The 26,045-nt window shown below is 55.4% G+C and overlaps 1 protein-coding gene across 16 annotated transcripts in view; it reads right to left on the bottom strand.

The window, feature by feature from the left end:
* Positions 1-25,840, bottom strand: part of PTPRF (protein tyrosine phosphatase receptor type F) — a 97,588-nt gene extending 71,748 nt beyond the window's left edge. For 14 of the 16 annotated variants that reach the window (XM_058442370.1, XM_058442374.1, XM_058442378.1 and 11 more), the window contains exons 1-5: positions 23,491-23,671; positions 16,257-16,336; positions 9,491-9,626; positions 1,029-1,174; positions 725-866 (exon numbers count right to left, since the gene is read on the bottom strand). In XM_058442370.1, the coding sequence (XP_058298353.1) occupies positions 725-866; positions 1,029-1,174; positions 9,491-9,581 (379 nt within the window). In that variant the 5' untranslated portion in view covers positions 9,582-9,626; positions 16,257-16,336; positions 23,491-23,671. Of the gene's footprint in view, positions 1-724; positions 867-1,028; positions 1,175-9,490; positions 9,627-16,256; positions 16,337-23,490; positions 23,672-25,821 lie in introns of those variants that run through there. The other 2 variants (XM_058442371.1, XM_058442379.1) reach the window with 2 other exon arrangements.
* Positions 25,841-26,045: the final 205 nt, after the last annotated feature.

The following is a 26,045-nucleotide window of genomic DNA, read 5'->3' as shown; positions in this document are numbered from 1 at the left end:
GACTCATGCTGAATTGCTTTCTCCTTCTTCCTGTGCTCTCTAGCTCCCCCTCTGCCCTCCAGAAAACCCAAATTGAACTACTCAGAGCTCCCTGAAAGCTCCATCCTCTCTTGCTTCTGGGCCTGGGCACCTGCCTAGCTGCCAACTGCCACCCCCAACTCCCACCTGTCCTCAAGACTTGGCTTAGACACAGCTCGCTCCTCCTCGGTGCTCAGAGGACTTCGAGGTGGTCCAGGGAGTGTTTGTGAATGAATGGAGAAGCCACCAAGTGAGAGAACACACTAAAATCCACGGACAGAGCCCCAACCCCTCAGCTCACAGGGGCAACAAGGAACACACCTGCCTGACACCTACGGCCAGCCTCCACATGGAAATCCGGTTCACTGCCAAACAGCCACAGCCATAACCACGTAACCCAAGGGACACACAGCTGCGGCTCCACACCTCAAGTCAGACCCCAGACCTCACCCAAGCAACGACCCGGCTCAGCAGGAGAATACAAAGGCATCATGCCCCACATGGCTGGCCTCAGCATAAGCCGCACAATCCAGGCCAGATCCAACGACTATCCCTGTCCACCACGACTTTCACCGACCCCAAGGTGGCCAGTCCTCCTTTCTGCCAAATGCCCATGGGCCCAGGACAGGATCAGGGCTGGCTGGCTGGCTGTTCCCACGCCTCAGCCCGGCAGCCCACTGGTGCCACATGTCTCCCTAGCACGTACCTTCGAGCACTGAGAGCTTGGCACTAGTGTTGATCTCACCCAGGCTGTTAGTAGCTGTACACTCATAGATGGCTTCATCTCGCTGCACCCGCAATGGCTGGATCCGAAGCACTGACCCTGCCCCATCATCAAACTCGATGACCTGTCAGAGGACAGACATGGGGTCACAGCCTGCTCAGGACACAGGAGCCTGCTCAGGGTCAGTCGTCCTCCCACCTCCAAAAGGTCCATGAGGAGGGAGACTGAAAGGAGAGAGTGTGGGCAGACCCTGAGCCCTGCCGACCCCTTCCCACCACAGACGCACCTCGAAGCGCTGGGAGCTGACTTTCTTCCCCTTCTTCATCCATGTGATGCGCGGCTTGGGTTCTCCTGTGGCTTGGCACACGAAGGAGGCTACCCCTCCCGACAGCCCAGTCTGGTCCTCAGGGACTTTAATGAAGACAGGTTTGCCTAGAAGAGATGGAGACACCAAGTCACCACAGCACAGTCACTACAGGAATGGCCAGTGAGGCAGGTGGCAGTCATGGGGGCAGAGAGAAAGACCTACAAAGAAAACAAGGACACCTCACCTTTATGTAGAGCTTAGTATGTGCCAGGCACTGTTCAGAGAGTTTAACATTTTTTAACTCTGTTAAGCATATGAGGTGGGTGCTATAACTGTATCTGTTTCTAGAGACCTAGAGAGGTTAAGGGATTTGTCCAATATGACACAGCTGGTAAGTGGTAGAGCTAAGATCCGAACCCAGGTGTTCCAAGTCTGGGGTTCACACTACCACTGCACCCTTCTGTTGCCCGCCCCACATCAATTCCAAGCTCCAGGAAAAAGGCGTGCTGGAGAGCTGCTGGGAAGAGCTCCAGCTCTCCCTGAGAGATGTCCCTCCCCCTGCTCTCCATCTCAGTGATGGCACCACCATCCACCCCGGGGCTCCGGCCAGGAACCGTGACTCCTCCCTCTCTCCCAGCCCCCACATACCAGCAGCAGTCCCAAAGGCCTAGACAGTCCAGTTCCTAAGTCTCTCTGGATGCCTTCCCAGGTGAATACTTTCCTGTAAATCTGCCTCTCCCATCCCTCCCCCACTGACTTGGTTATTGCCTTCTGACAGTCTCCTCAAGGTGTCCACAGGGAGGCAGAGGGAGGAAAAGAAAGGTAGGGGCTCAGACATGGCACTGCCGCACCCTCATCACCTCAGTACACATACCAGGGCCAGTCCACAGCCCCTATCCCTAAGAATTCCACCACCTAGGGTCATGAACCCAGAGAAGCCCAACCCATTTGCTACAATCTTGTAGCAATAGCTCGTTAATCTTGACAGCTGATCCGTTTCCTATTAATCAGGCCAATAAACAGCTCCAAAAAGGGCTAGTGCTGTGAGAAATGACCTTTCAGACCACCTGTTCGGTCCCCAGGAGCCCAGGCCCAGCCTGGTCCCTGGCACAGAAACGTGTGCAATGATGACAATCCTTTGCCAAGCACCCACTCTGCACCAGGTTCTTTATCTTTAGTCCTTCATTGCTATTATCCCCAGTTTACAGGCTCAGAGGGGTCAAGTCACTTGTCCAAGATCACATGCCAGTGAGGGGCACATCTGGGACCTGAATTCAGGCATGTTTGACTGTAAAACACCTGGTGCAAAACAGTTCACACAAGACTGTTGGGGACCTTGACAAGAACAGAGTCAGTGGAGTGGTGGGTGGGGGCCAAAGCCAGACCAAAGAAGGCCAAAGAATGACTGGGAGGCGATGAGGGAGAGAGGGAAGTACAGGTGACTATACAGCCGGCAGCTGGAAAGGATGAGGCGGGAAGGGAGGTTTGTGAATTTTTGTTTTTCTTTTTTTCTTGAAGACAGATATGAAAGGCAATGTTTAAATACTGATGGGAGCCAGCAGACAGGGACAAGGTGTTGATCCAGCAGACAAGGGACGGCAGATGGGGCAGAGTCTCCAAGGAGGAGAAGGGTCTATGGGAGCGGGGTAGGGAGTGGCAGCTGCAGGTACCAACAGAGAAGGAACTTTTGAGAACTCCAGGGGCCAGGGGCTCTGGGGGTTTTATGTAATTATTATGCAAGTCACTCACCATCTCTGAGCCTCTTTTTTTCCATCTCCACAATAGTGACACAGGATTCTATCATAGATGGAATGAGATGTCTGTAAACTGCTTTATGTGGTGGGCCTTCCATGAGGGAGGCCGTCACTCGTACCAGCATTATCAGTCTTACAGCAATCCCATAAGGTAGGTAGTATTATTATCCCCATTTAAGAGGTGGGGAAATAGAGGCTCGGAGGGTGAAATGACTGGCAAGTCAGAGGGATGCAGGCGTGGAGCCAGGCTTTGATCCAGCCTTCTCACTCCTAAGCTCACCTACGGCCTTCCCTGGAGGGAGACCTTGGGACTGACTATGTTCTTAGAGTGCTTAGGGCAGGCTGGGGTAGCCAGCTCAGGGAGGCTGTAGGGGCCAGAAAGACAGGGAGACACCACAAAAGGTCCAGAACCCCCCGGTGTGCCTTGCCCTTCCCCTGAATGCCCTTTGAAGGAGGCTCCAGGCTCTCCCACCTGCAGCTGTCTGCAAAGTTGGCCTCTCTTGCTCCTTCTAGACGGGCCCTCTCAGACACGACTCTCCTGCTCAGGCTCCACTGGGGGTGTCTCCTGTCCCCCACCCCCATACTGTGCACTCTTCCCCCACACTTGAAGCCCTCCACAAAGCAGCCCAGGGTTCTCCACCTGCGCTGCCACACCCTAGTCCAGACACCACCTTCCCTTGACTGGCACTCCACTGGCCTAACACGCGGGAGCTCCTGCCTCCAGGCCTGCCCCATGCCTCCCGTCTGTTCTCTACTCAGTGTCCAGAGTGAGCTGACAGACTTCCCCGACACCCCGCCGTATCAAAACCCTCCAAAGGCCTCCCGAATCACTCTCAAAACACCTGTTATGGCAGACAAAGCCGCAGGGTCTGACCGAGCTGCTCTCCCCAGAGCCCCAGCTTTGGTTCCTCTAAAGAAGCAATGTCATGTTCCCTGCAGCCACAGGGCCTTTGCATAAGCTGCTTCTTCTGCCAACCTCCGCCATACACTCTAACTTCCATTCATCCTTCAGCTCTCCATTTAAGTATCACTGCCTTCTCCAGTCCCCCTGCCCCCAACCCATGAGCTCAGTTCCTAGTTTGAAACTCCCGGGTAACTCCCTTGCGTCCCACAGCACTGCTCCTAGCTGATTACCTACCTACCGAGCTTATAACTTTCACTCACGGTTTATTATGCACACGTGTGAAGTTATTACTTTTCCACATTGTTGGTGTTTGATTAATGGCTGCTTCCCCTCCTAGAACATAACCCTGGGCAGGGAAGATAGCATGCCTGTCTGGTTTCCTGTCCCAGTGTCCGACCCAGTTCCTGGCACCCAGGGTTGGAGAATGAAAGGACCGAACTGAGGAACTGAGGAGGATGAGGACCGCGGCCCCTGCTGCACCAGGGAAGAGAAACCCGGGGAGAAAGTGCCCCTCCAGCTCCTGCCGGGACCTGCAGCGGCAGAAACCGGGGGCTGGAACCTGCTGAACCGGAATGGCCGGGCGAGTGCGCCTGGGGGCGGGGCGGGGCGGGGCCTCCGCTCCAAACAAAGAAGCGGAGAGGAGACGCCGGGGAGGAGAGCCAGGTGTGGGTCACCGGCGGCCTGGAAGGAGGAGGGCCCGAGAGCCGTGGGAGGCTGGGCTGTGCCCAAGGCCTGGGGCTATCGAGGAGGCAGAACAACTCCCCTCCCTTGGAGGCTGGAGAGGAGCCTGCACCCTGCCCGCCCACCCAACAGACTCGGCCAGGCTGGCCCTAGGCAGCCCGGGGGACCAGACAGGCAGGCCCCGCCCCTCAACCAGGCCTCGCCCTCCGCTTCCCTCCAATCCACCTCCACCCGCAGGACACAGCACCGGAGACAAGGCGTTGGCCCTTATGTTCAGCAGAGGATCTTTGGGAAGCACAGATCTAACCGCACCTCTCCTCAGCTACCAAGGGGCCTGATGTTCCTCTCTCCGCTCCCCTCTGAAATGTGCTCCTCCTAAGCTCTCAGGCTCACTTTTCTTTAGTCTTTTTTCTTTTTCTTTTTTTTTTTTTGGAGGGGGGGGGGTCTCACTTTGTCATCCAGGTTGGACTACAAGTGGCACAATCTCGGCTCACTGTAACCTCTGCCTCCACCTCCTAGGCTCAAGCAATCCTCCCACCTCAGCCTCCCAAGTAGCTGGGACCACAGGTGCACACCACCATTGCCTGGCTAATTTTTTGTATTTTTGGTAAAGACAGGGTTTCACCACGTTGCCCAGGCTGGTCTCAAACTCCTGAGCTCTGGCGATCCACCTGCCTTGGCCTCCCAAAGTGTTGGGATTACGGGTGTGAGCCACCACACCTGGCTTCTTTACTCTTTCAACAAGTATTTTTTGAGCACCTACTATAGTACAGGCCCAGCACTGTGCAGAGCACACAGCTTGGACCCACCACCCAGGCCACCCTGACAGGCCAGGCCCTCAGGCTCCTCCCTGCCTTTGAGTGTGCCCAGCCCGGCCCCTCTCTCATGTCCCACCCAGCCAAGCTGCTGTAGGAGCCTGCTCTGTGTCCCATGGCCTGAGGCGCCCGGGGCTTCCCATCCCAGCACTGACCAGATCCCACAGTGTCAGGTCCCCAGGCAGGCAGCAAACCAAGCTACTTGGACTACTCTGCCCCGTGCCTGACCCATAGCTGGTGTTCAGTGAGGGTCTGAACACAACTTCTGAGACTGGGTCAACAGGGTGCCACCAGAGCACACCAGGAGGGCCTTTCTGCCAGTTACCCACCGCCACCTGGCCTGACACCCCACGAGAGCGTGCCCCCTCCCTGACACACACAGCAGTCGGGGGCCGCACAGCCCTTTCAGCACGGCTCCTGGGGTATGGACGGCAACATTCTCGAGCCACCAAGCCCATGCAGGGTGGGAGGAAGTGGCCTAAGAAAGGAGTAAGTGGAACTGGCTGGAGGAAGGGGGCTGCAACCACCTCCCAGGGAGGTTGTAGGGGTCCAGCCCCAGGGAGAGTCAAACTGGGCCACCATCAAGGCTCTTCTGTGGAGAGACTGCTATTTTGTGCCTTTCCCATGGAGTACACATACACATGTACACACGGAGGCAGGGCCGTGAGGGCCGGCGAAGGCAGGGCAGGGAGCTTCTGGAGAGACAGATCTCCCCGGCTCTGAGCAGCTTAAGCTGGAACTCAGTGAGCTCCTGTGACTGTTCCTGGTACCCCCCTGGAGCCCACTCAGAGACAAGCCTGGTTCCCAGGGACAGAGCAAGAGCCCCAGGTCATGGCCTCAGATAAGGGGAATACATACTAGGTTCCAGGCGCCTCATCCATGTGACCTCAGTTAACCTTTCCAGGTAGGAGTGATTATCCCCATTGTGCAATAGGAAAACAGGCCCAGAGAGAAAATGCAAGGGAATCTGCGTGAAGTCCCACAGGGAGCAGAGTCTAGACAGGCCACCCATAGAACAAGGGGGAGAGCATGACGACAGACAACAGACCCTGTGTGCTCCACAGGCTCTGGGGAGGAGGGAAATGACACAACAGACACTCCCAGCTCCTCAGCCTCTGCCCACCTCTGTCTACCCACCCGCCACCCACCCCTCCAGCCAGCATGCACCCTGCTCTGAGCTCCTAGGATTCTGGGTAAATGGGCCATAACCAGGGTCTCACTCCCACCTGGTCTCGGGACCCCACCTCTGTCCCATGCTGTCGGGTTCTCACTGTGGCTCTCCCATGAGTTCCACAGAGAGGCCCAGCCACATTCCTGCTTCTTCCCCCCAACCCCACCTCATTATGCAATACCCCCCCATTAGCAAATGTCCACTCACCCTTCAGGGCTCCCCTCTTCCAGGAAGCCTCCCAGCTCCTCTGCCATGGCCTGTGTCAGTGCCACCCACCCAGCACTCCCTGTGGTCACTGCTCACAAGCCTGTGCCTCCACCCTCCAGGTCCTGCCTGAAGGCAGGCACGCAACAGGCACTTGAGATCAGCAAAAACCTCTGCCCTGGCTCAGGACACCTCTGGCCCCACAACCTCCCCGCCTGAGAAGCCACGAAGCCTGGCTGGGGAAGCTGCGCTGCGGCAGATCCTACCCCAATGTGTGCCCAAATCTCCACTGGAGCTGCGCGTGCGGCACTGACACTGGGGCCTCTGGGCTAACTCTTGGCAGCTGCTTCTCCACCCGCTTCCCTCCACTCCCCTCAGAGGCCAGGGCCCCCATTCATTTGTCTCGTTAAGAGGCCTATTGAAACACATTTGTCGGCTCCGCGCTTCACTGCCCCAGCTGTCAATTCTCTGGGGTGCCTACCCTATCTTCTGCAGCGGCCCTGTCCATGTATGGCCACTTGCCCCTGGCTAGTAGTTGCCCAAGCTCAGCCTGAGCCCGGCCTCAGTGCAGGGAGAGATCCAAAAGTGTATGCAGTGTAAGACAGGCCTGGAAGACAGACCCTGGCTCCTGGGGCTCGGTCACTATGACCCCCAGCCCAGGCTCCTGCCCCATGGCTCTCTGCCTGGGAGAAGGCCTGAGTCCCCCGAAACCCCTACCTGGATAAGGCAGGATTTCAGCTTCTTCAGCTGCTTTCTACACCTTCAAGACCTAGTCTTTGGGCTTTGGTTCCTAAGGAACCAGCATGGAGGTTCTTTGCTTTAAAAACTGTTCCGCCTTGCCCCTACTAATTACTACTGGGAATTGGTGATCCACTGAAAAAAAGTCAGCATGGCAGGTGAGTGGGGTGGGTGGGGGGACAGCGAGGGATGAGGTTGATAGAAGCTTGATAATGCAGGGCCTAGAGAAGGGTTACCACCCTGGGGGTGGGAGGGAATGAAGGATTCTAAACTGAAGAGTGACACGGTGATGTTTTCACCTTGTGACGTGACTCTACCTCTGGGATGCAGAATGGATCAGGAAGGAAAAGAAAGACTGGAGGCAGGGAAACCGTCAGGAGGCTGTTGCGTGCAAAAGCCCAAGAGCCGAGGGTGGCTTGGATGAAGGCGGTAGAGACAGAAGTGGATGCATTCCAAAGATATTCAGAAGGTAGAGGCAACGGAGCTTGGTGATGGATTAGATGTTGGATATCACGGAGGGAGGAGGCTGGAGGAGGCCCAGGTTCTGACTTGGGTGACCGGGTGGGTGGTAATGCCTTTCATGGGAGAGAACATGGGAAGACAGCAGGCTGGGGGATGAGAGTGAGGGGTACAGGTTGGGGCACGTTGGGTCTGAGGCAGGAGGAGGAGGGCAGCTCTTCTTCCAGGATGTATTATCTGTCGAAGCCCAACTGGGCCATCCTTCCCCTGCCCTAGAGCTCCTGTCTGAAGGCCCTGAAAGTGCCTGGGGTTGGGTCGGCGGGGAGGGCAAGGACAGTACTTCCATGTCCAAGAGCTGCTGACCATACCTGGACAAGCCTTCACCTTCCTGCCAACCATGGGGGTCACACCCGATATGGCTTTCTACTCCAACCTGCCCCTGCAGGTTCCAGCCAGGCCTGGAGATCCCCTGCCCCACTTCCCCATGTGATTCCCCACCTGTCTTTTTTCCTTGCTCTCACCTGCCCAGCCCTCTCTTTGGTACCTGGTGCTCCCATGACCCTTTGCCCCACCCCTTGGGAATGCCTGCCCCTTCTCCTTTCCCTTCTAGCTCCACCCAGGACCCAGCACTTGAGGACAAAGGGCGGGACCACGCCAGTCCCACCCCACTCCAGAATCAGTTCCTGAATAATTAATGAGCCATTAGGAGAAAGAGCCCTGGTGGGGCAAGGGGAGAGATCTGTGCCCAGAGATACGGAGGTGGGTGGGGGAGCCCTATGGCCTGGTGACCCCAGGGTTGGCCCTGGATCACCCCTGGGCTCTGGACAGGCTGGGAACGGCCCCTTCCCCCAGGGACCTTGGCTCCGACCTCGCCCCTCCCCCTCAGCCTGCAGATTGGCTAAATCTGCCCTGTGCCCCGCCTCCCACCAGTAACCAAGCAGTGGTAACCATGGTGACGGGGCGGGCTGCGGCCAGTCTCATAGTGCCAGGCAGGGGGAAGGGCAGCAGGAAAGGGACCAAAGTTCGGAGTTGGATCTGGATGGGGACAATTCCACCCCCCTCCAACACAAACACACACAGAGGGGCATTGCTCAGCTTCCTGCCGGCCAAACACAATCCTCCCCGCATTTCCAGGGCTGAGGAGCTGGGGAAGGGGGGGATGCTCCTTTGCCTAGAAGGTCCCCGTGAAAGGAGAAGGAGGGGCTCAGATCTGCATACTTGGATCCTGAGGGTCCAGCGTAGGGGAAGAGCTATGGGTGGCTCCCGCTTTTGACCCTCCTTGGGCCTAGGGACACACCCGCGTCCTGGGCACACATCCATACGCATGCCCTGCGTGCCACCCCCCCATTCCCATGCCGACCCCTGGCTGTAGCTCACACTGTGCCTTCAGCACAGATCTGCAACAGTGCACACGGCACATGCACGCGCACGTCACACAATGACCACATGAATCCAGGACAGGTCTCACCCCAGCCCCATAAGACAGGGTCACGATTCGACTGCCCCACTCTGGTGCCTAAAGATGCTCCTAAGTACCCAGGTATTCCTTAGAAAGAGGCTCTCCAAGCAGTGGGGGCTCTCTAGGATGGAAGGTCTAAAGGGTTTCTGGCCATCCTGTCTCTCCTAGTAGCTGGTCTGTCCCCATCCCAGACTCCTGCTGGGAAGGATGCCACCTTTCAACCTGGGAGATCTGTACCTTGAGGGGTCAGACTTACTGTCACCATGGGCGCCTGCCACCAAACCAAGCATCACCAGTGCAGGCACAAGGGGCACCATCGTCCTCCCTGGGGCTGGCTCAGGGGCCATCCAGGGCTCTAGCTCCACAGCCAGCCACAGCCCAGGACAATCCACCTGTAATGGAGAGAAGGGCAGAGCCAGTTAGCTGGTATTTACTGCTGTCCCTAATGCCCACCCCTGATGCTTCCTGACCCCCAGTCATCCTCACTGACCATCCAGAGCCTAGTTCAACAGAGCCCCCCCACTTGGGCTGTGCAATGACCACCTAGATCTTCTGACCCCAGTGACCACCCAAGCTCCTCACTTATTCCCCAGCACCCATAAGGACAGCCCAACAGTCACAGTGGAGGGAGAAAGAGCGCAGGAGGCCTTCAAGCCATTCTCTAAACCCGAGTAGGGGGTACAGGGAGCGGGTGAGACCAGAGGATGTAGTGTGTTCCATTCCAAACCTTGAGCTTCTAACTCACCCCCATAAGAGGACAGGGAAACAGGGTCAGAGAGATGCTTACGTGGGACAGAGGACAGAGAGACAAGACAGTGACAAGGAGCAGTGAGGGAGAAGGTGGGAGGCCAGACTCCACAAGCACGCTGAGCACAGGCCCCTGAACACAGGCTTGTTAGCAGAAGACGGGCTCCAGGTATCAGAGGCTTCCAGCCAAAGCCACAACCCATCAGTGCTCGCCAGGACGTGCTCTTGACAAGCTGCTGCTGCCCTGCCTGGCCACCCTCATCCTACCCAATTCCCGTGGCACCTTCTCACTTCACAGAGAAACCACAGAGAGGCCTTAGTGGCCAGGAATGGGGTGTTAGACCCTAGAATTCAAACCTCACACCTCTTCTGCCCTTGCCCCAGAAGCCCGGAGTCAAACAAGTGTAGGGAGGATGGGGTGCGAACCTCAGGGGCCGATGTTTGAGACAGGAAGCTACGCACAAAAAGACTGAGTAGCGTCTGGGGCTGGCTGAATGCCTCTAGGCCTTTACTTCCAAGGCTCCTGGCCTGGAGTGCCTGCAGGCACCTGGGTGAAGCCTCTAGCGTGGCCGCATTATACATGGGAGATACGCTGCTATCACTCCCTGGCCCCACTGGTGAGCTACCCAGGGTCTCTCTCCCATACCCCTCACCTGGGGGGCACCAGGGGCTGTATGGAAGTGCCCACAAGCTCTGATCACACCATGCTCTGGGCAGAGGGGTGAGACGTGGTCAATCCCTCATGAATGCTGTGAAGACACAACAGAGCAGAGTGCATGACGGTGGACACGCCTTGGGGCCCCGCAGTGATACACATGGACTTTGATAGGGGAGTTGTGATCAGACCCAGGTACCCGCTGACCCACAATGGTTAAGAGAATTTGCAAGGTGACAGGGCAGGTGAACAGGAATGGGCAGGGCTCAAAGGTGCTCCCGTCTTTTCTGAAATTTGAACCCTTGTCTCAACTGAGATAACCAAAGGTCATAAGGTCAGAAGGCAGCAGCTGAACAAAGGTGTTGGACAAAGATGGTGGGACTGCAAAGTGGGATGGGGCCAAACACAAAGGAAAAGGGGTGGGAGTTGTCCCCTGCCCCAGGATCTCACCAAAAATCTGAGACAGGAGCTGAACAACAAAGTAAGAACATTGAAGGGGCATGACAGGTGTCCAGCCCCATTACACCACGCTGGGGATGGATCTGTTCCACGATCCCAGAGCTCAGGTGGCTGAGACCACAATGACACCTGCAAGGCCACACTGGGATGGAGGTCACACATCACTAAGGCCCTGCCTGAGCTTGCGCTATGGTGCCACATGCAGCCAACAATGGAGCACCTTCCCAGTGGCCATCAGGTGCTGGACTATGAGTGGCTCTTCCTCCCTGGGCCTGTGGACACATCTGGTATCCTATGCCAGGCCAGGTCATCATGGGAGTATGGTCCCCTGATGGACCATCCTGGAGCCCCTGATTGAGATACATGAGTTTATAACTCAATAGTTGTGTTGCACCAAAGGACAGGGTACAGTCGCCTAGTACCGGCATCATGGGGTATAACAATACAATAGTCACAGAGGTTAACTCGCAGGAACAAGCATTCCAAGCATGCAACCCCTGCCAGGCAGGCTTCATAGGGACATAGGCCCCCAGCACGAGCATATCTCCCTGCTATGAAAATAAAATGCACAGCACCGTCATCACGGGATACAGCTCCCCAGTACAATGAGCAGAGGCTTAATCCCCTGTAGCCGCCTTGGTGCAGTAATCATAGCAGTGTAACTCCCAGGTGCAGACATCATGGAGGTGTAACCGTGTGGTCTAGACATCACGTGGGTGGACACAGAGGGTACAGACATCATGGAGTGCAGCTGCCTGATAAGGACATTACAGGGGTGCAAGTCCCCATACATTATCACAGAGGTGTAACGTGCTGTTACAGACATCATGGTGGGGGCAGAGCTCCCAGGAGAGCCATCGTGGGGATAAACTCCCAGAACAGACAACCATGTGGTACAAGCCTGGATGAGAGTCTGGCCATGGGTGTTAGAGAACTTGGGCCTCAGATAACCCTACCCCCAACGTGGGGCCTCCAGGAACCCCCTGTGTATCTGGGTTGGGGTGCTCAGGACACTTTGTTCAGATCCAGAAAGTAGAACAGAGAGCTTCTTCCAGTGGTCCATGATGGACTCAGATGCCCAGGGAGATGGGGAAACACAAGGGACACACACAAACACATTCTCAGGCAACTACTCTGGCAACCACACAGCTGTACGAGCCAGGGCCTCTCCCTCACCAGCTCCTGGCGAGAGCAAACTGCCTCCCGCCCCGAGACTCCAGGCACAGAGCCTGCCCTGGTGTCAGGCGGTTCAGGCCACTCCCAGCTCCAGGGCCTCCCTCATCAGAGCAGAGCAGCCCTGGATCCCCAGGCCTGGCCTCAAATCTAGACCTTGGCCCTACACCAGCCCCCAGAGTCCCAGGGTCACCTGTGGGGAGAAGGTGGGAGAGGAACAGGGGGCAGGGCTGCTGCTGGCCTGACTGCAGTTGCGAGGTTGAGCACCTTGTGAATCCATGCAACGGTGTTCACAGCAGAGCACCCACTTCACCAGCATGGCTGGGTGAGCCTGGGCTTTCAACAACCGAGATAAAAACAAGGCCGGAGCACTTGGGCACTCAAGCTCGTCTCTGAAGAATTGCACTGTGGACCATCCGTTCTGCCAAGCTGACATACTTGGGCAGGAACACAATTACATACAGTATGATATTACAGAATATAATTGGACACAATTTTTCCACATTCAGAATGGTTTTAATATATCCTTTTCCTTTGCTACGTCAGTGTAAAGCTGCCAACTGCCCTTTCTTGGGAAGAACTGTCCTTTATTCTCAAATATTGTCCTTGGTGTTAAAATGTTCTTTCCTGTAAGAAATGATGGGGATAGCAGATAGCAGTTGTTTTTTTATAATGCCTTTACTTGGCGAAATAAAAAATTGCCAACCCCATGTCTGGCTCTTGAGTACTTTTGGAAATTGTATTGGTTCATGAAACCAAGGAGCCTGGGAATCACTGCTTTGAGGGAAAAGGAAGAAGCAGGCACTAGACCAAGCCACAGCGTTCACATATGAACGCCACAGAAGATTCACGTTACAAAACACAGAAGCCATGTCACCTCCATGCAGCCCACCCTAACCACCCTGCCAGCCTCTGTGGGGGCCCAAGGGACCATGTGATGGGGGCTTCCCTGGCTGGAGAACAGCTGGGATCATTCCTGAGTCCTCGTCATAAATACGCAAAAACAGATGGATTTGTTTTCCTTGGGCATGCATTATTATTCACAAATATTAATTAGTCTCCAAATACCACCTGTTTCTGTAGCCTCCCCCACCTCACCTCACCAGGCCAGGACCCTGAGGCCCAGAAATGGACATGAGCAGAAGGAGGGGTATCCAGGGCCCTACAGAGCAGACAGCCAAGAGGAAAGGCCAGCACTTGGGCAACAGGAAGGGAAGCGCCTGTCGGCAGGGAGAGCTCTGAGCCGTTCATCTTCTAACCAGCGGGCAGCTAACCGAGCCCTTTTGTCATGTCCTGGACAGTTCACCGCGTGGCACTGCAGCAGCAGCCGCAGAGGCGGAAACAGGCCTTGTTATACTTGGGAAGGGAAAACCAACATGTTTCCAACTCTCACCAAATCAACCACTGGATTATGACGGGAATAAATTACAGTCTCAGCCAGGACCCCTGACCCAGGGAAGGAGGGGCCTGTGGGGAAGAGGGTGAGGCCGCCTTCCCTCCTCCAGCCAGTTGGCCAGAATCTGTGAGCAGAGCCAGGAACAGCCCTCCCTCCCACGGCTGGTATCGGGGCTCCCACCAGCTGGACTGAGTCCCACCCTATCGCAGCTCTCAGTTTCTCCATCTCACTGAGGAGTGGAGGGGGAGATTAGGAGGAGTGTCGCAGAGACTCGGAGGCGGCAAAGGGTCAGCAGGAGACTAACTCTGGAGGCAAATGACCAAAGGGGACCAGCAGAGGTATCTTCCTGCAGCTGTAACCCCTAAGCCTCTGGGGCTGGGGTCCCCCTTGGATTACTGTTTCCCAACTTTGTGCCTCCAAGCCTCTGTACTTGCTGTTCTGTCTATTGGAAAAAAATGTCCTCCTGCCCCAGTACTCACTCACCCCTCAGAACTCTGCTCAAGTGGCTCATCACTATCCATCTTCCCCACTGACCCTCCCCAGTTTTCCAGGTTTGTACAGTATAGTGAAAGTAGCAAGAGGCTGTAGACCAGAGCTTCTCAATTCAGGGTAATTTTGCCCCCATGGGACATTACACAACGACTGGAGACATTTTTGATTGTCGAGACTGGGGAAAGCAGGGAGGTGCTACTGGCATCTAGGGGGAAGAAACCAGGGATGCTGCTAGACACCCTACAATAACAAGCCCCGCCCCCACAATAAGGGGTTATCTGATCCAAAATGTCAACGGTGCTGAGGCTGAGAAACCCCAACACAGACAACAAGATCCTTTGCCAATTGAGCCTAGAGCCTGACCTGGCCCCTGCCCAAGAACCCAATCCCCCGTGGGCACCCTGGGCCTTGTACCCAAGGAAGCTCCAACCTGGCTTAACTCCTGTATTAGCTGGCACCTGGCCTCAGGATCTCAGAGTATCTTCCCCTGTACCCCCACATCAGCCCTACCCGGCCTCCAGAAGTCAGGCCCTATAGCACACCCCATCTGCACCCCACCAGACATGCCATCAGCTAGTGGCCTCCCGAGAGGACAGAGGGCTCCACCCTCAGGTACCTCTTCTGGCAAGACTGGACTTCGAGTTAGGTCAGACCATCATCTGAGGATGGAGAGGCGAAGGGACACATGGCGTCCCTACACCCACCCTCCCCATCTGACCTTTCCAACCTGTGACACAGCCCCTCTTGCTGCACCCTCTACATAACCCCAGTGCCCATCTCACCAAGCGTAGGGTCTGGACCCCAGGAGACACCCAGGACATACACATTTCCTTTCCCTACCCAGGCCAGACCCATTTCTTCCACAGCCTTGTTAGTCCAGCCACCCGTCCAGATGTTCAGTGGGCAGGGTGATGAACAAGATAGTCACAGGCTCTGCCTTCAAGGAGCTTACAGAGGGTGAACAGACCCACCGAGCTCTTGGCTCAGGATGGCCCAACCCGAACTCATCTGCCCCAATCCCACTCCTCCTCCGGGGTGTCCAGTCTTGGGGACAGCACCACCATCTGCTCAGTCACCAAGCCCGCAAACCCTCCTTAAACGCTCCCTTGTCCTCATCCCATACATCTAACCCATCAATAAGTTTGAATCTGCCCTGCCTCCATCCTCACTGCCACTGTGTTAGTAAGACCTCATCACTTCCTGCCTCTTCGGTGGCCTTCCTGCCTTCAATCACTCCCTTCCAACCCATCCTGCACACAGACCAATGCCACCTTTCAGCACATAAAAATGCAAATCTGCACTTTTGTTTGCCACTTTATTCCACAGCAGGCATTCAGACAGTGTTCCATGAATGAATGAATGGATGGGCAATGGACAGATGAACGCACGGATATTGCTTCCCTGCTTAAGAACCTTCAATGCTGCTGTATTGCCCTCAGGAAAAAGTCTAACATCCTTAGCCTGACATCCAAGGCCCATGATGCTGACTCGAAACCAACTCACCAACCTCATTCCCTGCAACTCCAGCCCACCCATTCTGTGCTTCTAACAGACAGAGAGGACAAGGGGACATCAAAGAGATGCAGAGGACATGCCCAGATCCTGCAGGCATCATGCTCTTTCTACCACAACCTACAGTCGACGGGAACAGTCTTTTCTACAGAAACGTGGTGAATGGAGAAGCAGAAGACAGGTCCTGGTGTAAGTCCCAGGACATCACCCGGAAGCCTATTTCGCACCTACAGTGGCTGACGAGCTGTATGTCACTCCCCATCCACCTCTAGCATCCACTCCAGCCAGAAACTCGGGCACCATCCTTGACACCTCCCCTCCTTCATGCCCCACATTCAATCCTTCACCATGTTCTGTCTACTCCACCTCCCTAAATAGCACTCACATCCCTTCTCTCCACTTCTGTCACTGCTTCCCTGGTCCAGGCCTCCACAATCTCTCACCAGCGCACACTGGGTCATGTCATGCCCCCTGCTGACACCCCCTCTATAGCTCTCCACTGACCCTGCATCAAATCCAAGCTGCTCAGCCTGGCCCACAGGACCCCTGTGCACCCCTACTCCTGGCCACTCCGTGGGGCACACTCACCGAGTCTTTGCTTCTTCACCCCAGTCACTCTTCCTGGATACTCAGCACCAAGGGCAGGGCACCAGGGCCTCCGCTCCTTCCTGGACCGAAAGGAAAACATGAGAAAACATCAAGAATTTCATCACAACAGCATATGTATTGACATAGAAAGACATTAAAAAATTTGCTGTTTATGCAGAATAAAAAGCAGGTTATGGAAATGTTTATGTAGAACCATCCCCACCTGGTAAAAATGCCCATCTTTTCCCTTCACTCCCTCGCTCATGCATTTTGATATTCCTTAAGCACCTACTATGTGCTGGGTGTCCTTCCAGGCACCAGCCATATAGCTGTGAGCCACACAGACCAAGTCCCTGACCTCAGCAGTAGACTCTGTGGCCCAGCTCCTCAGCATGACCCCGAAGCCAAGCAGAGTCGGCCCCTCCCACCTCTGCAGCCCTACCTGCCCATGCTCTCCAGCTGCCAGAACGGGAACTTCCTCTTCTGATCCTCAAATGTGCCAAATTTCTTCCTGTCTCCCAGCCTTGCTGGTGCTGAATGCCACTGCCTGGCACAGGGTACCCATGCTCTTCTGGCCAATTTACCCTCGGATCTCAGATCTAGGGGCACTTTCTCAGGGAAGCCTTCTACGATGTCCCAGACTACCTGCCTGGACCTTGGCTTGGAGCCGTGACCACAAACATGACTATTTATATATTTTTACAATTACTGAGTCACTACCATAAGCTTGATAGGAGCATCGACTGTGGCTGCCCAGCTCATTTCCGTATCCCCAACGCCTGGCTGACAGCTGGCACATAGTAGGTGTTCAGTCAACATACACTGAATGAGTGGATGAATGCATGAATGAGTTCAAAGAAAACAGCCCAGCCTGGAAGAATACACCCCAACATACATGCCAGTCTTCAAAGAAGCTTCAGAAGCAATATTTATTTTTGACTTTCTGCTTCTCTATAATTTTTAAAATGAAGGTGTGCCCCTGGATGCCTCCTCCGCTGGCACACACGCAGCGACAGAGCCCAGCCCCTTCCTTCTAGAGCCATTATTGAGCCCTCACTAGCGTGGGTACCATTCTGGGTGGGGGTGGGGGTAGGGGTGGGGGTGGGGGTGGGGGTCAGACACACCCACACCACCTCATCACCACCTCACGGAAGCTCAGCTGTTTGGCCCACTCGACGCAAGCTGCACCTTGTAGCAGGCTTCTCACCTCAAGCCCCCACATGCACAGTGATCCCCGCCCCACACCACTCTGCCACCTTGGCTCCTCCTATAACGGACACAAAGAAACCACAGTGGGAGGGTGGTGCGTGGGAATGTCCTCACCAGCCCAAGACTGACCGTCATCCTGAAATCAAGGACACACCTCTGCACCTGGGAATTACCCTCAAGTTGCACTAACCACCTCTGCCAATATGGGGGTGCTCTCACTGACTGAAGGCCATCCCAACTGACCCAAGATGGCCCTCGCCAGCTCACCGAGCCAGCCTCCACTGCCCCACCTACCTGCACCAGAACCCGCAGCCCTCTCTGCATGCTTCCCTCCCCGCTCCCCAAGCTGAGTTTCCAGCAGCTGCTGCTCCCAGCATACAGGCTGCCCAGCGGGTCTGGCCAGACAAACCAGCTTCCAGGCCCCAAACTTAAAGGCCCATTTGTCTAGAGATGCCTGCAGGGCCTCACAGTATTCAAGTGAGGTTTTTGGCTGCACCATTGTGCAGAGACCCTGGGCAGAGGGGCAGAGTCCAAGGCAGGGAACTGGGTAATGGGAAAGGCCCCCCAAGCTGGCCAGGCGCTGCTGCCACACCCAGCCACAGCAGGGTCTCGTGCTTGTAGACTGAGACAGGCCCTACAAGGAGCAGAAGCCACACCTGGAAAGAGGTGTGTACCCAAAGTGGCCAGGGGCCATTTTAGAAGACTAAACATTTGCAAAGACCCTGAGGCACACAGAACAGCATGAGGGCAGGATACTAGAAAAGCCGGACAGTAACTTTGAACCACATCAGTCTGGGATCAAACTGGCCTCAAAACAACCTATCAGGCAACCAAATAAAGACTCAAGATTCACCAACTGCAGCTCCCAGAACCACTCTACGCTCACATTGGGACAGAGCCCAGGACAACCAGATACACCCCCAGAACAGGGCCAGAGCTGACACCTGGAAGGCTGACTAGAAAGCTACTCAGAAAGGGCCTGCATGGTTCAGGACCCAAGTTAGAAGTCACACTGCTGGCCAGTCACAGTGGCTCACCCCCGTAACCCCAGCACTTCGGGAGGCCAAGGCAGGCGGATCCTTGAGCAGGGAGTTCAAGAGCAGCCTGGACAACATGGCAAAACCCTGTCGCTAAAAAAATACAAAAATTAGCCAGGTGGGACTACACCTGTAGTCTCAGTTACTCAGGAGGCTGAGGTGGGAGGATCACTTGAGCCCAGGAGGTGGAGGCTGCAGTGAGCCACGACTGCACCACTACACTCCAGCCTGGGCAACAGAGTGAGATTCTGTTTCAAACCCCCCACCAAAAAAAAAAAAAAAAAAAAAAAAGAGAAAGAAAGAAATTACACTGCTTGGTACCCAGGAAGGCCTCAGAAGGGGTGAAGTCCACAGTCATGGCCAATATCAAGAAAGAAAGCCCCTGGGGCCAATGCAGGGCTGGCCCTGGTAGGGTTCCCCATCATCTGCCAGGCTGGAAACCTGGCCCGGCAGTGGGTCAGGAGCAAGTCGACGATATCTAGGGGAATGCAGGCACAGCTGCCCTCTGGAGCAACCCCCAGAATGCCCCTGTGGCTGCACCAGGAACAGTCCCCAGAAACAGCAGCTAAAATACTGCTAAGGAGCTAAAACCGGAGTTCTCAGACCTAGAAGTCATGGTCACACAGAGATGTGGCGCATCTGGACCACAGAGGCAGATGCTGGCGGAAAGAGCCTCAGTAGAAGCCCAGGGCCCAGGGAGGGTGGGAGGAAATGGAGAACTCAATGCCCCAAAGCTGCCCCTTCTCAAAATTCCCTTCCTCCTACCCCGAACATGAAGTCTCTTCTGCAGGCCTCACCTCTAGTTGTCAAGCCCACCCACCTGAAGGTCAAACACCTGAGCAACACATACAATCCCATCGATAACAATAGGGGCGGGCACCCCCTTTGTTGAGCTCCTCGACCTGCTAATCTCAGCTCAGAATTGCAGGTACCTCAGGCAGACAGGTACCCTAACCTTAGCAGTCTTTCTTATTATAGGCAACTTCATGTGATCCTTGATGGGAGGGTGGGTTTACCCACCCCTGTTGAGGATGATTACAGGAACTGCAAACACAAACAGTACTCACTAGATGCCAAGCCCTGTGCTACGCACACTTTATGCATACTATCTTTAATCCTCATAACAACCCTTGTAAGGCATGGGTTTTTATTATAATCATTTGACAAATAAGGAAGCAGATTCAGAGAGGTTAAGCCACTTGCTTAAAGTCACGCTGCTAGCAAACAGAGTCCAATCCTAGCAGTATAAAACTCGAGCTCTTCACCACTGTCGGAGGTTACTTTCTCTCAATGTGCACAGCTCTGTGCTCTCTCATACAGCTCTTGCTTCTCTTTGCGAGGCCGACATTTCTCTCCCATACCCTCACACCAAAGCCCCTCCTTGATGCGCCTCCCCCACTGAGCCTCAAATGCCCCAAGTACCTCAAGGGCCACATGTCCAAATAAGAGCTTATTCTCTGCCCCTCCTCACCAAGTCCCTAACTCAGTGAAGCTTCAGGGCCTTCAGTGAAGGCCCACTCAACCACTCCCAGGAACCTGGACTCCTTCCTCTTCCTCTCCTTCACTCCCACATCCAATAAATCATTCTGTCCTGACAAGTGAGTGTACCTTCAAGATGGCTCCATGCTACCACCTATCAAAGCCAGCATCTTCTCTCACCTTACTTACCTGCACCCTCTTGCGCCACTGGGCATCCTGTCTCCATCCTTTTCCCATAGCCACAGAGCGTTTTCTGGAAACATAAACCTGACCACAGCACACTCCACCCTCCCTATCCAAGCTTTAAACCTTTGGTGTTTTCTCTCTGGGTTCTCAGAGTACAATCATAGGTACTTTACAGGGCATTCAATGCCCTCTGTGACCTCCCACATCTCTGAATACTTCACAAGTGACAACACCTCCCAGTCTATTCATACTGGTTTTTATCTACCTCAAGTCCTTTCTCTCTTCTTCAAACTCCTATTCATCCCTTCAAACCCAGTTCAGATCACTTCTTCTTGGTCTCCTCTGGGATTCATCTCACTCTGACCTCTGAACTCTCCCCCATCTCTTGATGACTCTTCCAATGTTCTAACCCAACTCAGAACTGCAGCTGCTTTAGTTGAGCAGATGCCTGAACCTTAGGGGTGGGCTGCCTCTTCTACACAGCTGTTAGTCCCAAAGGAAGCAAGGCAGCTGGGGCTGAAAGTGCCTACCCCGGGGTTTGGCACACAGTCAGCAATCAATAACAGGTAACTGAATTGCTTTTGCATTCCCATGGTGCAACCTGCTCCCCCAAGGACCACGAGCGTCTCGAGGGCAGGGCCCTGTCTGCAAGCTGGAACCAAGCACACAGCAGTGTCAGTCACAAGGGAAGTGACTGCCACTGCTGACGATGCACTGCCACACAGTTCCCTTGGATTCTTACAACAGCCCTGGGACCCAGTCCGGGTTGGATTAGCTGCCCCATTTTACAGGGAGTGAAATTGAGACTCAGGGAGAAAGGGGGACTCTCTGAGGCCTGAAGCTGGAAAGTGGAGGAGCCGTGGTGTGTATCACAACCCCTCTATTGCAGGAGGTCTGGGTCCCCCCCCCCCCCCCCCCCCCCCCCCAGGGAGGACCCTCAAAGCTAGACTCCCATAGTTCGGGCTGATGGAAAAAAGGGTGGACTGTGACCAATCTGCCAGGGCTAGTATTTTGCTGCATATCAATACGACTCCCAGTAAAAGATGTGTAGCTAGTTTACGTTTGCTGCAGTCTAACTCTGCCCCGCCAAATTCCTTCACCAACACCCAACCACCCCCTCCTCTCTTGGCAGCCTGTACACCAAGCCAACCTGCACAGGGCACACAAAGCTGGATAAAGGGGAGGTATCAGTAGTTGCAAGAAGAAGGAAGAAAGGGAGGAAGGAAGGAATTATGTTAAAACAATTTTCTTGTTAAAGGAAAGAAACAGGGAAGAGGAAGAGCAGTTGGAAAAGGAAACTAAAAAAAAAAAAAACACTATAAAGACATTTCAAATGATAAGAGGGAGATTGAGCAAGTAAAATGAGCAAGCAAGTGCATATACAAAAATACACAAGGATGACTGTGCATGTGCACAGGTGTGCTGCGAGAGTGTGCAGGCACAGATTTCTTGAGCCCTGGCCGGCATGCGGGCCCAGGTATGCGAATGGGGGCAAGAAAGCAGCTGAATAGGGAGTGTGTGTGGGGGTGGAGGGGGTGAGCTGAGTGTGGAAATGAAGGCAAGAGGGTAGAGAAAGCGTGGCCTGTGCCTGGGGCTGAGAATGTAGGGGGTTGTACTTGGGGAGTTACACCTGCTCCTTCTTGAAGCCCTAGGCACATTCATATAATCAGTAAAAAACAGGGATTTTCATGCTCCCTGAAGCAAGAGTTAATAAGGAGCTAAGCACAGAAATTTTCCTTAGATAGCCTGTCAGAACTCTCTTCTGGATCCCTCATATCCCCGAAGCCTCCCAAAGGATTCCCCACCAGATCTTCCCTTCTCAGCAGATCCCTCCCCATGAGCACCCGCCTGGAACCACCACCCCACATCCTTTTCTACGCCTCTCACCTCAGTGCACTTCCCTGGTTCTCAGGCCAGATCCGACACCAGGTCGCTCTGGACCCCTGCCCTTGTTCCTTCAGAAGTGGAGCCTTCCTCATCCTAATCCAGCCTCCCGGCCCTGCCCTGTGGCCCCTCAGGGAGATCCAGACAACCCCCAGGCTGGGGCAGCCTCCCTCTCCCATTTCACAGCTCAGGCAGGTAGCGCTCCCCACCCCCAACCTGCTCCAACTCAGGGGCCCTGCATTGGGGGACGGGGGGCTTGAAATGGGGAGAAAGTCTAGCCCCTCCCCCTCCGGGGTGGAAGAACCAGAGGGGCTGCATTCCAGGGAAAGGGGGGGGGGGGGCGCCTAGCACAGAGAGTGCAGAGACACCAAGAGACGGGTGAGAGACAAGAGGCAGAGAGAGACTTAGGGAGGGAGACAGAGACCCAGGGAGAAGAAACAGACAGACCCAGGGGGAGAGAACAGAGAGACTCAGGGACAGGGTACAAGACGACCCAGGGAGACAGAACGGAGAGACCTGGGGAGAAAGAACAGAGTGACCTGGGGAAAAAGAATGGAGACAGCTGGAGAGACCCTTGGGATTGCAGGGGCGTGAGATTGGGAGGCACTGACACGGGGAGGCAGAGACGCCGAGGAAAACAGAAAGCAGTCGAGACAGAGACGCGGGCACGGCGATGGGGAGCAGGCACGGGACGGGACGGGACGCGGGGCGGCCACTGAGTGAACTTTCGGAGCGGGTCCGAGTGGCCACGTCCTCACGGGACAGGTCGCTCCAGGGCCTCCAGGGCGTTGCACCCGGTTGGGGGCGGGAACAGCCCGTTCGGCCCCTCCCCATCCCGTGCTCGCGAACGAGGGGGGTGGGGGGCTTCAAACTCGCGCCCGGCGCAGCCCGGGACCGCACGTGCGCCGGGGCCGCGAGCGAGACCCGGGCGCGCCGGCTGCGGATCCCCTGCCGGCTGGGAGGGGGCGCCTGTGCGGCGGGGGCGGGGGCGCGGCCTGGACCCGCCCGGAGCGGGGAGCTGGGGGGTCTGAAGGCCGCCCCCGGAGCGCGTCCGCGCTAGAAGGGGGGACGAGGCGGGACCGATGAGGGGGAGCAAGAACGCAAACGGGAAACTTTGCGCTGGGCGGGGGGAGCGGGCTGCGGCTAAGGTGCGGCGGAGAGGGAGGGAGGCGGCGAGGGGCGGCGGGGAGCGAGCCAGCCGGCAGCGCTGGGGGCGCGTCTGCCGCGGGGTGAGCGGGGAGGAGCCGCCAGGCTGGGGCGTGGGGGGGGCTTCGCCGAGGCTGCTGGCGCGGCAGGTGGGGGCGCGGCCCGGCCTCAGCGGCGCCTTCGTCCCCCCGGGACCGCCCCCAGCTCCGCCGGGTGGACTAGCGGGGAGGGCAAGGAGAGCGGGGAAGGGACGGGCGCGGAGGGGGCTGGCGGGGGGCCCGGGGGTCACTCACCGCCTATCCAGGGGCCGTCGGTCCGCATGTCCCCCCGCAAGCCGCTGGGGCCGCTGCTCCCACTCCTCTGCCGCCGCCGCCTCCACCTGGTCCCGCTCCCGCCACCGCCACCCGAGCTAGAGCCGGAGCCCGAGCCCGAGCCGGAGCCGGAGCCGGAGCTGGAGCCGCCGCCTCTGCCGCCGCCACCGCTCCCGCCGCTCCCGCGCCAGCTCCAGCCGCGCGCTCCCTTCGCGCTCGCGCCCGCGCCCCTGCCCCTGCCGTGCGCGCCCCCGGCGCCGCCCCTCCCCTCGTGCACTCTCGCTCGTAGAGCCGCGGAGCCGCTGAGGCCCAGAGAGGCCACAACCTAACGCCAAGTCGAAACCGACCGGAACCTCAATATTGAACCCGAACCCCAATAATGAACATGGACAGACCAAACTCTGATACTACATTCAGATCCTTCCAGTGGCTCCCAGCCCTAGCATGAACCTAATACCACTCTAGGACCCCATTTCCTCCCCATACAGATCTGAACCTGATACTGAGCCCACACCTTGCCCTAAACCCAATATTGAGTCCAAAGCCCTTAATCTGCCCCCAAATTAGCACAAGTAGTAATTTTGTTCTGAACCTCTATACTGATCCCAAATACCAATTCTGACTCTAAACCTCTTTATTACTTCTACCTGCCCTAACCTTGATAGTGACGCTAGCACCAACCCTGAACCTTAAATGGACCCCTGTACTAATGCTCAGCCCCCAGTCCCTAAATGAACCCTAAAGTCCAAAAGCTACCTTGCTATGGACCCCAGTTCTCTCTCTTCTGAACCCCAAGCCTTACATAAAACTCCAGTACTGCTCTCCCATTCCCAGATCAACACCAATGCACTCTGAATTGGGATTCTCAATTCCAGAGTTGGGATTGGGTCACCATAAAAGGACCCCCAAACACAGATACTGACCTGAAACCCCACCCAACCTTCAGACCATTTAGGACCCTAAACCAACCCAGCTTTAATAATAATCTTGGAACCCTAGATAAGACTGGCTTTGCAGAAACTCCACACAAAGCCCCTTCATCCTCATGTTCACCCTCCACTTCTCTGACCTAGTGTCAACCCCAAGCAGAGACTGGCTAATACCCCAGTATTATACCAATTCCAGCTGTGAACCTTACATTGGCTTCAGAATTAAAGACGTGATAATGCCCTCCAAATCTAATTTAAATCTCAGTACTGAGTTTCTGTCTTCTCATACTAAACTCAAATGATGACCCTAGAAATTTCTGGGTGAAACTAATAACCTACGTGAAGATTTATTCCAAGACCTACTGATCAGAGGGATTTGATGAGCTTCAATCCAAGAGCCCCTGCCTCCAGACCCCGCCCCCACGCAATCCATGTTACAACCACTTAAGAGTCAGCCAAAGCCACACCAGCTCTTTCCTATCTACCCCACCCCTCCTCCCCCCTCCGCCGCTTGCTGGGCTTCACCATGAAGGTTGGGGGACCTACCCCCACTGCCCTGGGTCAGTTAACTGAGCAGAAGAAGAGATGAGGTTTCTCCTCTGTGGGGTTTCTTCTGTGGGGTCTTTCTGATAACCCTGTAAGTTTGGAGTCAGGTGAGAAATAAAATTTGGAGATTGTTGAGGTGCCTGGATTCCGGGATCACGTGGTAATGTGCAGGGCAAGGTTGCTGTGGTGTTCAGGGATCTGGGCTGAGGGATCAGGTTCTGGTAACCACCTGATTCACTGCCAGTTTTTGTCCTGAACTTGAATTCACAAACAGTGCGTGTGCGCCCCCTGGTGTGTGAGGAGGGGATGGGACTGGCGCCAGTGATTCTGGAAAAACAATTTGGTTTGGATGACAAACGGATCAAAAATGAATATTTCCAGTGAGTGGTTTTTCACCATTAGTAATTTTGGTGCACCATGGGGGAGGTATTGCAAATTTTATGCATCCTTAAGCATTTTTGCCTTTTTTTTCCAGAACTTTGAGGATTTAGAGATTCCCTCTCGGCCCCCAAATTTTAAAAGTATACTTTTCAGCCAATTATGCCTGCCCATTGCTGAGTTATTAAAACAGTTCTTTTCCCTGGTTTCATTGGCCCACCCTCTCCTCACTGGCTACTGTCTCTGATTCCTTTACCACCTCCTCTTCTGCTCTTCCGGGACTCTGTCCTAGGCCTCCTCTTTTCTCCTGCTCAGCCCCTTTTCTCTGGATCATCTTGACCACTACCAACCATATGCTGATGACTTCCAGGTCTCTGTCCCCAGTCTGGGCCGCTCCTGTGAGCTCCAGATCCATATAACTGAGAGCCTCCTCTGTCCTGCCCACCCCAGATCTGCTTACCTTCAATAGTGCCCGTCTCAGGCAGTGGCATCTTCAGCCACTTAATCACTGACATGCAGAGACCTTCCCTCCTGCACCACTGTCCAATCAGTCATCAGTCCTGCAAATTTTGAAAAACAGAGACTAGAGACCATATGGCTCCGTGAGGGACACATGCAGAGAGTTTCTGGCTTTTGGGTTTCAGTCCACACACGCACAAAGCCAAACTGGTCTTAACTTCTCTT

This window comes from Hylobates moloch, unplaced genomic scaffold (assembly GCF_009828535.3).
Source record: "Hylobates moloch isolate HMO894 unplaced genomic scaffold, HMol_V3 SCAFFOLD_8, whole genome shotgun sequence".
NCBI lineage: Eukaryota > Metazoa > Chordata > Mammalia > Primates > Hylobatidae > Hylobates > Hylobates moloch.
Note: the sequence above shows the minus strand (reverse complement) of the source record. Positions and strands in the feature narration are given on the sequence as shown.